General features: G+C 41.9%; 1 protein-coding gene across 1 annotated transcript in view; it reads left to right on the forward strand.

Annotated features, from left to right (window-relative positions):
• Nucleotides 1-10,246: 10,246 nt before the first annotated feature.
• The window catches only part of LOC308671462 (opioid-binding protein/cell adhesion molecule homolog), a gene marked incomplete at its 5' end in the record, with an annotated part of 598,349 nt that continues 594,330 nt past the window's right edge, over nucleotides 10,247-14,265 (forward strand). The window contains one exon of the mRNA XM_081333652.1: nucleotides 10,247-10,307. Within this exon, the coding sequence (XP_081189778.1) occupies nucleotides 10,247-10,307 (61 nt within the window). The remainder of the gene's footprint in view (nucleotides 10,308-14,265) is intronic.

Raw genomic sequence — 14,265 nt, forward strand, 5'->3', positions numbered from 1 at the left:
CTATTTATCTATCTATCTATCTATCTGTCTGTCTGTCTGTCTGTCTGTCTGTCTGTCTGTCTGTCTATCTATCTATCTATCTATCATCTTTATATCTATCAATCTATGTCTATCATCGATCTATGTATCACTATCTCTACCTATCATCTCTATGTCTGTCTGTGTGTGTGTCTGTCTGTCTGTGTGTGTGTGTGTCTGTCTGTCTGTCTGTCTATCTATCTATCTATCTATCTATCTATCTATCTATCTATCTATCTCTATCTATCTATCTATCTATCTATCTATCTATCTATCTATCTATCATCTACAGTATCTATCTATATCATCTATCTATCTATCTATCTGTCTATCTATCTATCTATCATCTTTATATCTATCAATCTATCTCTATCATCGATCTATGTATCACTATCTCTACCTATCATCTCTATGTCTGTCTTTCTTTCTGTCTGTCTGTCTATCTATCTATCTATCTATCTATCTATCTATCTATCTATCTATCTATCTATCTATCTATCTATCTATCTATCATCTATCTACTGTCATCGGCAATTTAACTGGGAGTTCAATTTGTAGTTAAGGAACCTTGCAGCAGAATATAGCTGTTAATATATCTGGGCTTTTAGCAGAGTTCTAAAAGAAAATAAAAATTGTGAAAATAGCAATGGGGAAAAGGCTCTATTGACTAAATCAATCAGTTTAAAATCTTTGTAACACAACAGAAGAGTATCTGAAATATAAATTCTGTGCAATATATTGACAGTAAAAAAAAAATCCTGTCCCTAAACTCAACAGGAGTGGCATTCTTACTTATTGGAATAAAATTAGAAAAAAAGAGATTCATGGAAGAAAATCACATCCATAGAGGCAGATTTTTTTAAAAAAACAGACAAACAAAAAAACAAATATTTGGTCTTTAAGGAAGAAGATTAGGCAGGGTACGAAAGTCTACAATCTCCAAATTTTGTTTCCTCTTGCATCCTAACCCAAAACTAAGTTCATGAGCAGAAAATTTCCTTTCCCTTAAACACTTAAATTAATTATCTTTGAAAATAGATTGCCGAGTTATGGAACAGGAGCTGTGGCTCTCTGTAAATTCTCAACCTTCTCCCTGGTGTTTTTCTGGACACCCACACATGACATTTTGATCAGCGCTATTCAGACAAGAGTCATTTCTCACAATCCCATCACAGCCATCGAGTAAAAGGAAATGGAAATTCTGCTGTTAGTGACAATGACTAAGTGCTGGGATGAGCTAAACTGGGAGTGACAGATCTGAACGGCAAAGATCCAGGCAGCCACTGAACGGAGCAAACAATATCTCTTTGCTTCTGTTTAGGGATCACCTGGATGTTTGCAGCCAGGACTTGGTGCTGAGAGCTACACTAATGCAAAAATGCAGGAGAAAGGTCCCCTTGATCTCCAAAGAACTTTATGGCATGGTTCTGGGTTATCTGAGCATCCAGGTCTACCCAGGTTCATCAGACAAGCTACCAAATCCATCAGAACAGGCATGTTATGGTTTCCATTGTCCAGGGAGTTATATTTGGCAGGACCTGGATGGGAGGCCTTTCCCCCCCCATGGAATCTTCTCTTCCCGCCCCAGAAGTTAAAGCAGCCGTGTCATAGTTGAGCTTCCAGTGATCCCTCCAGACTTGGTTATACCAGCAGATCTGGTGATCTTAGGAGATGGTTGAAGTAGCCACATAACTGGTCTATTTTTTTAGCATCCCTTTATCTATTCTTCTTTGTTTTAATTTGGTTTTTTATACTTTTTAATGTGTTTATTAACTCCTGTTTTTAGCTCTAGTGTATACCACCCAAAGTCACTTGTTAGGGGGATGGGTGGCTATATAAATAGGTTTAATAACTAGAAATCAATGAAACTCCCAGACATGTAAAAGATATGACTGGAAAACAGGACTATTTTAATCTCAAATAAGACTGGGCCTCTTTGGACCTGAAATGTACCCAAGATTAACTAGCTGAATCAATTAATTTTGACTTCAGTTACAGGTTATCCCTGTGGTTCTCCACATTTTCTTCACCATGGACCCCCTTTAAAAACCTTTTGTGGCCATGATTCATAGCCATGGACCCCAAGACTTAATTCAAGATTTAAATCGTAACATCAAGGGACTGGAGGCTAAAACATATAAGGAATGGTTGCTGGAAATGGGTATGTCTAGTCTAATGAAGAGAAGGATGAGGGGTGACATGATAGCAGTCTTCCAATATCTCAGGGGCTGCCACAAAGAAGAGGGGGTCAAGCTATTCTCCAAAGCACCTCAAGGCAGGACAAGAAGCAACAGATGGAAACTAACCAAAGAGAGAAGCAACCTAGAACTAAGGAGAAACTTCCTGACAGAACAATTAACCAGTGGAACAACCTGCCTCCAGAAGTGGTGAATGCTCCAACACTGGAAGTTTTTAAGAAGAGACTCACATCCGTTTGTCTGAAATGGTATAGGGTCTCCTGATTGAGCAGGGGGTTGGAATAGAAGACCTCCAAGGTCCCTTCCAACATCATCATCATCATTATTTATTTTTATGTATTTATTTTATTTTATTGGATTTATATACCGCCCTTTCCCGAAGGACTCAGGGCGGTTTACAGGGTATTAAAACAAGAAATACAAAAGTTAAAAACAATTAAAAATAATTACAACAGTCCCTGAAAAAGTAAAAAAAACCCAATTAAAATTAAAATTAATTCTCAGCCTGGGCCAGAGAGCTCGAAGAGCCAGGTCTTCAGGTCCCGGCGGAATGAACGGAGGTCGGAGACAGTCCTAAGCTCCACGGGCAGCTGGTTCCAAAGGGCAGGCGCACCCACTGAGAAGGCCCTATCCCTGGGTGTTACCCGCCGGCAATCTTTTACCGGCGGCACCCTGAGAAGACCCTCCCTGTGGGAGCACACTGGACGAAGGGAACTTGAATTATCATCATCATCATCATCATCATCATCATCATCATTATTATTATTATTATTATTATTATTATTATTATTATTATTATTATTATTATTATTATTATTTACATTTCTTCAAGCCATTGCGGATGCCCTGTGATGACATTGTGCAACCCCAGGGGTCCATAGACCACAGGTTAAGAACCTACTGGGTTATCTCTTTCTCCATCCCAAGCAATCTGTGTGACATGGGGAACAAAGCTATGGAACCATAAATTGGCCAGATGATACTCGATTGCTCCAACCCTATTCATGAACTAACCTATTATAGCTGAAGAAGAGTTATGTGCAGTGGTGGGATTCAACTGGTTCTCTGCATGGCTGCCACTTTCGGAAGTCCATTCTGGGCCCGGGCAACAAAAAATTAGCTACCGGTTCTGCCGAAGTGGTACGAACCGGCTGATTCCCACCACCGGTTATGTGGCCACGCCGGAGGAGGAAAGGGATCCCTAAAATTAGTTTAGAGCCGACTTTCCAAATTCTTCACTAAGCTGTGGCTAGAAAAAGTGGGTAGATGATTCCCCCCCCTGGATTTTTCGGGAGACCTTTTCCAAGCAGGGCAGGGGTCCTGTTGAACAGAAACATTACTGCTGCTTACGAAAAAGCTCCATCCGATATTTTTCTTGGGAATTTAATGGAAGCATAGAAAGCTTGAAACGCTTCATACCAACGGAGAGATGACGCTGTAAGACATTCGTGTATATCCTTCATCCATTGTGCAACAAAAATAAATGTAAAAACACCACCTTCTAACCACGGGAGCTTCGTGGAAGTTCTTTACTCCTTTGAATTACTTTCTGAAGTAATTCTTTTCCCTTCCTTGAGTTGAAAGAAAGCTGGCAGGGGAATAATATTGCATGAAGAGAGAACAGGGGGAGGGAAGCAAGGCAACACAAACCAAAATCTTCAATGCAAAAGGAAAGCAGACACATTTTGGAGAGTAGCAATATTGCTCAATGCTCAAAGAACAAGCCGTTTGGCTGTGTGAAAAGGATTAAGGACTTTTTAGCAGCTGAAGAGGATAAAGACATAAGTTGAAATGCAGACGAAGATACACCTCAGTGTATTGTTCATGCCTCAGAATGCCAGGATTGAAAGTGTTTAAGAATACTATACCCTGGTTAGAGCTTTTATTTCCTCCTTTCCTAATCTGTTTGTATTAATCTGTATGCAGATCTCCACCTTTGCTATACCTGCTAGAAAGTCTAAAAGTGTTCAGAAGTTATTCTGTCAATTATGGCAATAACTCTCTGTGTGTTTACACACAGGAGAGAAGCAACCTAGAACTAAGGAGAAACTTCCTGACAGTTAGAAGAATTAACCAGTGGAACAACCTGCCTCCAGAAGTGGTGAATGCTCCAACACTGGAAGTTTTTAAGAAGAGACTGGCCAGCCACTTGTCTAAAATGGTATAGGGTTTCCTGCCTGAGCAGGGGGTTGGACTAGATGACCTCCAAGGTCCCTTCCAACTTATTATTATTATTAACACTTCAGCCTGTAATCTGTTTGGCTTTGTTCCTCCCCAGGGTATTAGTTTATGGTTTAAAGTGGCATATATACATATGGGGTTAAAGTGGCATACAAAGCCAGTCAATTGGGTTAAGGTAAACCAGAATTTGGTCTGTTCTGAAAACACAAACAGGTTTCCTACTCAAACAATGATTTGACCACAAGGGACTGGGGGCTGCCACCTGGTTAGCTACTCATCTGCCTTGCCTTGCCTGGCCTTCACACACACACACACCGCACTCTATTTATCTCTTAAGTAATTTGTAAATTTGGAGAACACTTTTTTTTTAAAAAAAGGAACTTTTCTTTGTCTCGTATGAAATGAAAATGAACAGAAGCTGTATTCTGATTCTAAGAAGGCGTCAAGGAGAAAAGAACAGCTTTTCACGTTGAGACAGAGAGGCAGGCACACCTCTCTGGGTAGAAAAGTGAAAAGAGAGAGAGGCAATGAACATATCTCAAGAGTTAACTCAGCGGATGTGTGGACTTCAAATCCCAGAATTCCCCAATCAACATGGCTGTCTAGAGAACTCTGGAAGTTGAAGTCCACAAATCTTCCAGATTTTCATTGTTTCACAACCTTGGTCTAAATGCTTTTCCTCTGGCACTTTTCCCCCCAAGAATGTTTTTCTTTGCAGCCCGCGGCTAGATCCAGTCCATTTTTGACTCCCCTCTCTCTTTTTCATCCCCCTAACTGCTAACACGAAATTTAATCCTGCTCTGTTTCCTATTTTGGGGAATAATAATAATAATAATAATAATAATAATAATAATAATAATAATAATAATAACAACAACAACAACAACAACAATAATAATAATAATAATAATAACAATTATTATTATTATTATTATTATTATTATTATTATTATTATTATTATTATTAATTATTATTATTATTATTATTATTATTATTATTATTATTATTATTATTATTATTATTATTTTCTCAATGTTCTATTGGGCTGGCAAGCATAAAAAAGGAACTTCTTCTTTTCAAGAAGATCTAAGTGCCTATCTTTTCCCCCCAAAGCTTAAATGATTTCACTAGTAAATATTCATCTGCCCAGTGTGTGTTTGGTGTGTGTGTGTGTGTGTGTGTGTGTGTGTGTTTGGGCATGCAAAAAGTGAAAGGAAAAAAAAAGAACACTCTTCTTGTATTAAAATGTATTCAGTAGACCATAATGTTCCCACTTAGAACTGATGCTGACTATCAATTTAAATATGCATTTTGGAAGCTTTTCCTTCCAGACAAAAAGAAATATCCCCTGCTGTCATTCTCCTATATACAGAGATACATATATATATATCCCCATAACTCTCTTCCTGCCTTTTAAAAACATGTAAAGGGAGTTGCTTCTTTGTTTAGGATTGCTATCTAGTAGGAGTTCTTTCCAGACAGAAAAACAAAATAAAAGCCCCAAATCTCCTGGGATTTGAGAGGTGAGGATGGCTAATCAATCCCACTGGGAAACTTGGGAAAAGTTTATTCTTTCAACCTTGTCCTTCTGCACCCTCATGGATTCATGGATTCAACAATACGCTACCTTTGATTGTGGACATACCGTTGAATTATTGTCAGTAAAATTGTTGATCAATATGTTCTCTGCATCTGACTCTATATAGAGCTCTTTTGGCTGCTATAGCAGATCATGTGGCAGGGAATTCCATAAGATTTTCCTATTTTTATAACAACAACAACAACAACAACAACAACAACAACAACAACAACAACAACAACAACAATAATAATAATAATAATAATAATAATAATAATAATAATAATAATAATAATAATAATAATTCCCTTTTACAACCTAAAACTTAGGGAGGGTCTCTTCTGAGCTTCTTCTTCCTCCCACCTTCCTGCTGCAGACCAAGCAGCTTTTTATCTGACTGCTTCCTTGGTTGCATCTAGTCATCCTGTCTTCCAAGGTCATTCCCACATACTGTTAACGAGAGGCAACAAAAACACCTCGTCATTCAGGGAAGCATTGGCCACTCCATAAATCCAACTCCTTATCACTGTATGGGAGGCCTTATCCAATTGCAAGGGACAGGGATCCAACTAGGAGTACTGCAAATCACTCTCCAGGGAGCCCTATCTGTTTCCTTGTGGCTCACTGGATCAAAGTGGTCCCAGATCATTGATCTCCCCCAGCAACGTCCAGGTGGAATCCCACCTCCATCTCAATCCATCATCATCTCCGTTGGCAATTTCAATCCCCTCTTGAATCTGAATGATTTTGTGGGTGAGAGATCACCTGGATTTTTCACAGCAGCTCCTCAAATGATTATGATAATCACTTTTCCCCCTCCCAAAAGGGACCGCATAATTAGAGCCACTGGGCTCTGTGTAGGGCTAACTCCTAAATCTGATTTCAAGAGAGCTTTCTCTTTCCATCCTGTGGCTCAGCTCAAGTCCCTCTGCAATGCAGCCCATTGTGAGTCTTGCATTTTTCAAGGAAGCTTTTTGCCAATTAACTTAGCTTGGATCAAGAGCATTGGGTAGAGAGATCTAGTATACCTCTCCCTGTCAAAAACTAAATTACGATGATCATTTGCAAACTTGGAGACAGCATGTGAGAACTTCATCCGGCTCAAAGGATCTATGCCAAACAGAAATCAAGTGGGATTACTGTTTTGTCTGCTTTCCTGTTTTAATAATTGATTTTGTATTAGCATAGGTTGCATGAACACTCAATAGAAATGTAACAAGGTAATATTTCAAGACTGCATTATGTAGAAGTATCTGTAACACATTAAATACTTACCCATTGTGCTCTCCAGATTATGCCTCATATAGGCAAAGAAATAGAACTCAGTTCTTACAAATAGTTATCAACCATATTTTTCGAATATGGCAAACAAAATAGTCCATAAGCACAAGCGGTTTGTCTTAACTTTCTATAAGTCTTTTAGTACCTCTGCAAAGAAATAATAATAAGAAGATAGTCAAATTCTGTTTTATACCCACATATGTGAAAAAGATGGTCTATTTAGAGATTGGATTCACACATTGTGCCATTTGTATTTTTTCCTTAACTATGATTTGCTGAATAGATTAGGGAAGGCTGGGGTTAGGCATTCTGATAAGGCATCAGCCAAGATTTTCAAACCATGGTAGCTGGTTTGTAAGTTATGAAACCCAAACGAAGCCAGTATATTTTGGGTTGTAGGCAAAATAACATCTGAAAGAAAGCTGAAGCTATGGAAGATCTACACAACGGAGAAATTCACAGATGGGCATTTTAAAGAACTTGTTAGTGTGGTGCTTGACAATTTACTCTGAATGCTACTGGATGGTCCAACCTTTTTCTTCTCCTCCTTCTTCAGGATTTCCCCAAGGCATTCTCTTGTGCAGTCAGTGGCTGCCTTTGCACAGTATGGTAAGCCCAAAAGATGTTCTGAACAGCACATTGAACTTGGTTAGTGAACTGATCCACGTTGTGGATGCACACAACACACTGCATCACAAGACAGCTTGGGTTAATCCAATGCATTACTTCTTACCATGATTAACAATAACCAGATTTAGCATGTTATGCAAAATGGGGAGTAAGTCTTTAATTACGAACAAAGTTATACAAATAAAGCTAATGCCTTTGGATTCTTTTCTTGTCCTTTGGGTTGTCAAAACCCAGTCCATTTTGTCTCCCTCAACAATCAGGGTACAAACTGTACTTAGCTTATTTTGGAAGATTTGGCATAATTTGGTAGGTAAAATGAGGACCCAGATTGTTGGGGGCAATAAGCTGACTTTGTAATAATGCCGCTTGGGGGTGTGTGAAAGCCCTAATAAGCAGGCATATACATAGAATGAAGGCTACTGCTAAGCTTGTAAGCCGCCCTGAGTCTTCGGAGAAGGGCGGGATATAAATGGAATTAAAATAAAATAAAATAAAATAAAATAATCCAGTCCAATGTTTTTAACCATCCATTCATTCCATTTTCATCGCCAGTTTTATCTGGGTGGCATGGAGTCTTCCTGGCGGAAAGGAACAGAGAACACCAAAAGATCCAAACTGTACTGTTGGTGTGATCAGGCAGGCCAGGCATGAGATCACAATGAATCACCTGGAATGCAATCAATGTGATCTCCCCCCCCCCATGCAGTTCTAGGTTTCTGTATACAGGAAGGTGGAGAAAAAGGGAGTCTGGATGAAGGCATGGAAAGCAGTCTGGCGTTGCTGCTGGATCTTCATGTTCCTTTTAAGGGATGCATGCATTTCTTGTCAGTAGAACCTTTAAGCATCCTTTTCTCTCCCATGGAGTCTACCTGCCCCTAGTTTTGAAGGGCTTCATGCAAAACATAATCATGATTGTGTTGTTGGGGGCACAAAGAAAAGCTGGAGCAATAAACAAGGAACTGGAACACAGTCTGCAGCCAAACATGCCTGGCAGTGCCTTAACACTTCCAACAAGTTGCATTCTTCTGTTATATCTAACTGGAGGCAGCATCTCCAGTCCTTTCTCTGTCTGTTTGAAAGTATGTGCATGAGAGAAGAGAGACAGAGAGGGAGAGGGAGGCAGAGAGGCAGAGAGGCAGAGAGGCAGAGACAGAGAGAGAGAGAGAGAGAGAGAGAGAGAGAGAGAGAGAGAGAGAGAGAGAGAGAGAGAGAGAGAGAGAGAGAGAGAGAGAGAGAGGAGAAAGAGAGAGAAAAACCAAGCAGAAACAACCATCCAGTGCATAACCCCTCTTCCTTCCTTCCTTCCTTCCTTCCTTCCTTCCTTCCTTCCTTCCTTCCTTCCTTCCTTCCTTCCTTCCTTCCTACCTTCCTACCTACCTACCTTCCTTCCTTCCTTCCTTCCTTCCTTCCTTCCTTCCTTCCTTCCTTCCTTCCTTCCTTCCTTCCTTCCTTCTTCCTCTCATCTTCCTTCCTTCCTTCCTTCCTTCCTTCCTTCCTTCCTTCCTTTCTTCCTTCCTTCCTTCTTCCTCCTCTCTCCCCTTCCTTCCTACCTTCCTTCCTTTATCCATTCATTCTCCCCTCTCCCTCTCCTTCCTTCCTTCCTTCCTTCCTTCCTTCCTTCCTTCCTTCCTTCCTTCCTTCCTTTCTTCCTTCCTTCCTTCCTTCCTTCTTCCTCCTCTCTCCCCTTCCTTCCTACCTTCCTTCCTTTATCCATTCATTCTCCCCTCTCCCTCTCCTTCCTTCCTTCCTTCCTTCCTTCCTTCCTTCCTTCCTTCCTTCCTTCCTTCCTTCCTTCCTTCCTCTTACCTCATTCCCCATCCTGCCACAGATCTGGTCTTCCTCACCCATCCTCTTCTCCCCTTCTGTCACTTCTTTGAGAAGCTCTGCTTGGGGGGGGGTTTGTAGGATTTTGGCAAGAGAGAGAAGAGCACCCCAGAGGTCATCAAAGGAGCAGTTGGCTGCCTTGAGTTGAACTTTCAGTGGTGTCCAAAACCTTCCAACAACTAGGGTGTCACTCAGGAGATTGGAGCCAATGAATGCCTGGTAGGAGGTCTACTCAGCTTCCCTTGCACAGCCTGGCGATGCCCGGGCTAAGGTTTCTCCAGCTAGTGTGTTATGTGCAGGGTGGAAAGAGAGGGAGAGGGGGAAAAGAGAGGGGAGGGGGGAGGAAAAGCGGAGACATTGCCTGTCCCCATCCCTCTCTTTCGCTCCTTCTAGCTCACTAACTCGCTCACTCTCCCTCCCTCTGCAAACCTTGGATTTAAACCTACTCAGAATTCAGCACGGAGGAAAGCAGCGAAGCCCGGCAGCTCCAGACAACTGCGGCTCGGCACCCTCCCTCCCCCCCACTCCCCAAAGATGTATCAGCCTGTCTGCTGGATCGTCTTCACGGCTACCACTGCCCTGCTCTTCCTTCCAGGTATGTCACGCAGAGCGGGGAGCCTCCACCCGTGGACCTCTCCAGGGGATGGGCAAACCTGATTCCAGCCAGGAGTGATGCGAAAGGAAACGCGTTAGGCTGGCGGAGGGTCTGGACTTGAGGCTCTCGCCCAGATGTGTTGCGTGATGACAACTAAATTGGGGAGCGGGGGGGGGGGAGAAAGAGAAAGGCATCACCCGCAGAGAGACGACCGGTTCTGGCGGCTCTGCCCTGGTTTTTCAAGACAGATGTTTTCTTCTGCAGAGGTTCTGCTTTGAGGAGGGGGTGGTGGTGGAGGAGGAGGACCCTCACCCTGGTGGCTTTGGACAGTCCCAGCTGCTCCTAGGCAGCGCCGAGAAGAGAAGGCGCTCCGTCTTGGATTTTTGGCTTTCCAGTCACACACGGATGTGTGGGTGTGCAAAGAGAGGGTTGGGGGGAGAAGTCCCTCCCCATCCCACCTCTGCTCTCTCCCTTCTCCCCTCCAGTTTCAACACCATTTTCCCTAGCCTGTTCTCTAAGTTCAGACCTCCCCCCTCCCATATTTTCTTCTCTTGCTCCCCTATATTAAAGAACACAAGGCTCCTTCCTCGAGGGATGTCCAAACACTTGGCTTTGATGCAGTGATGACAGCAGAAGGGGAGTGTGTGGGGTGGTGGGGGGTGGGGGTGGTGTCCAACTTGCCCATCCCCAAACTAGTCCAGAATGGATGGACTAAGGGTTGAAACCTGTCTGGGATTCAGATTGCTGCAGTCTCCAAATCCAGACTAGGGTGTTTTGAGTTTCCTTACCCTTAAGACTGTCCTCCTTCCTCTCTCCGTTCCATTTCTGGGGAGCCGTTTTTGCTGCAAAGTCTGCTCTGAATCGGTATATTGTCAACCCGTCTCTAACTGGCTGTCTTGAGGAGTTTCCACAGACAGGCAGGCAGTGTGCAGAGCTGAATACACATCGGTACATCTGTCCCAATATAAAACGAGTGGGGTGAGGAGTGTGTGTGTGTGTGTGGGGGGAGCTGTAGTGAGGGAGCAGTGGTGGTGAGCCAAAAGGTTGAACCAAAGGAAGGGTTTGCATTTTGGTTTTTGCTAAGAGGTGGGGGATTTGAAGGGTTGCCTGTCCAGGACTTTGGAACCGAGACATGGAACTTGAAACTGGCCCTTTCCCCCTTTTCTTTACCTTGGCCATATGAAACTGAATATCCACTGCATTTTGGAGAGAGAAGCAAAAACACATTCTCAGCGGTCTCAGCGCCATATGGGCTTCTCAGTGCCAAAGCGGACCTCACTGTTTCTGGCTCTCGAAGCAACGTATGACATGGAATTTGGACCAGGAAAAAGGTGCCATCTGCATGTGTTACGGTTTCCACCAGAGTGTGTAAGGAGAAGAGGACGGATCTGTATAAAAGCAGATGAGAGTTAAATGAAAAGAGAAACTTTCTCTGTAGGCTGAGACCCCACAGGCAGAAAGATTGCAGGAAGGAGAACCCAAGACTGGGAACGGGCATATTTTTTTATGTTCTAAGTCATCGTGTCTACCATTTGAGGGGGAAAAAATGTTGCTCAGCCCTTAAGTCCCAATGGAGAGATGATGGAAAAATACAGAACTTTGTTTTGGGGTTAAGGGGTTTCCAATTTTTCAACTGGCCAAGGTGAAAACAGCCCGATTCTTGCGTGATAAAATATTGTTTATAACTTATCCCCCTCTTGAAGTCTTGATCACAAGCTTTTTCCCCCAAACCAGAGTGATCCTTTAAAAAAAAAACCACACAAAAAAACCACACAAACAACCTGTAAGGTTTAGCTCATGAAAGTAAATGAAATTCTGTAACCATCCAAGTGCATCTGAGAAACTCTGGCTTAGGAGAATTTGGAATCTGTGCTTTCCTCCTCCCCAAGCCACCCCAATTTTAAATTATGATTATTTAGAAGGAGGGATTTGTCATCCCTGGGTGAAAAAACGCAACCTGCTGCTCTTAGAATCCTGGAAAAGAATAATGAAATAAATGAATTGGTTGGGACTTGCTCTTTCAGTTTTGTGGTTTTCCGACCAGCATCACATATAAATTCATGGATTACCTATGTGTGGTTACGCACCTTGGAGTTTGAGGTACAACTCTTCTTAGTGAAGAGAAGATTACCTGGTGAAGAGAAGATTCACCAGGTATTTGCTGTATCAATGTGTTTACAAGCTCTGACTTGTAAATCTGCTGGTTTAAATCTTGTTTTGACCATGGATTCACCATGGATTCAGCCTCAACTCTTCCCTCTGTAAAGGGGAGGTGATATTAAAGTAGGAGTCTACTCTACAAGGCTGTTTGTCAGGTTCACTTTATTATGGATACCTCTGGGGAAAAAAATCAAGCTTGCCAACGGAGCGTTCTTGTCAATGAAAACTTCTAATCTGAAACTGATTTATTAGGAGAGTGGAGTGATTAGGAGAGCTAACTCTTACTTAGGGCCAATTTAGGCGAAGGTATGATCCAGAGAATTTGTCCCAAGCCACCTCTTCTGCCCCCTGGTGCCATCTAGGTGTGACAGATCTATGTTCTCTAAATTCACATATTGTATTGGGACTCCAGGGCCCAGTATGCTCAGCCTCCTGGAAAGTGCCAGATTGGAGAAGGACTTCTTTGAGTTGTGAAATTCCCGTAGGCTATCCACTCATCGATCTTTCCCTTTTTCTTAAGTCACATCTGAAGGATTGGTGGAGGTAAATGAAATAAAAAGCAAATAGATATTTTTTATAAAAAAGAAAAAAAGAATGAAGGGAATCTAAACATTTCAGGTAGAAAATATCATCACAAAATTATTGTTAACCTTAACGGCATTCTTTATGGTCTTTCCTTCCCCTTGTCATTCCTTGGTTATTAATTACCTTTCTTCACTGTTTGGGTGATGTTTTTAAGTCCACTCTCCTCTTTCAAAAGAACCTCATCTTTTTTCTTTCTCTGACAATTTACTTCTGCATAGTCTAAAATCCTGAAAGGTTAATGTAATAATGAAACCTTAGCCTCTTTGGTCACAGAAAGCATCTTACACCGCAGGTTTGTGAAGGCAGAGGGGATTCTGTCTTGAGAAAAATTGGAGCTTAAGTCTTGAGGAAACATTCAGGAAAAGGGATGGCTACAGCAAGGAGATTTTCAAGGCAGAATCTTTCTGGTGGCAGGAGATGGAAGGAAGCATGTGTGAAGAACAGCAAGGCCATGAGAACAAGGCAAAAATCTGAACAGCTGAGAATTAATCCTTATACTTCCCAGAGAATGACTTGCATGCAACTACTTTTCTTGTTTTGTCCCTCCAGTATCGTATGTTAGCGAGATAAACCCTGTCGTGACAGGTATGTGGTTGTCCAGTTCTCCTATTTGTAAAAGACAAGATGGCTGGATCAGGATATGAGATGACAACATCTGTAGCAATCTAGCTGTCGATGGTGAAGTTGCTTCAAGGAACATAGAGATACCAAGTGTTCAACCTATACATTTTGGTGAATTCTGGCTTCCATATTTATAGACTGAGGATGTTGCAGTGATGTGCAACTACTTCAATTCTCCTCCAAATGTGACAGCCTGTACCAAGAAAGTCCCACCAAGTGGGACACTTGGAGTAATATACAACTTTGACCAGCCCTTTGGTAGCTTCATGGTTTTCTTTGCCACCATTGGTTACCTGGTCCTCCTTGGCTGAAGACACCAAGGTTTATACTGGTAAACTTTGGCAAGCAAACCATGCACCATGCAATGCGTTTAAAGTACTCTAATGCATATTTTTGGCCAAATATGAAGAGGAATGTGAGATGGAATTAGGTTTATTGTTTTACTCCTATTGTCAGCCATCCATTTCATGGTTCCAGAACAATGAAGAGTTCAAGCAACATTAATGGAAGTTGGATATTATCTATTGACATGTTATCTATGGTCATGTCTGGCACAAAAGACCAGGTCTACATGTAATTAAGCTGATTTAAT

The sequence above is a fragment of the Vipera berus genome (genome assembly GCF_964194415.1).
Source record: "Vipera berus genome assembly, chromosome: 8".
Classification (NCBI taxonomy): Eukaryota; Metazoa; Chordata; class Lepidosauria; order Squamata; family Viperidae; genus Vipera; species Vipera berus.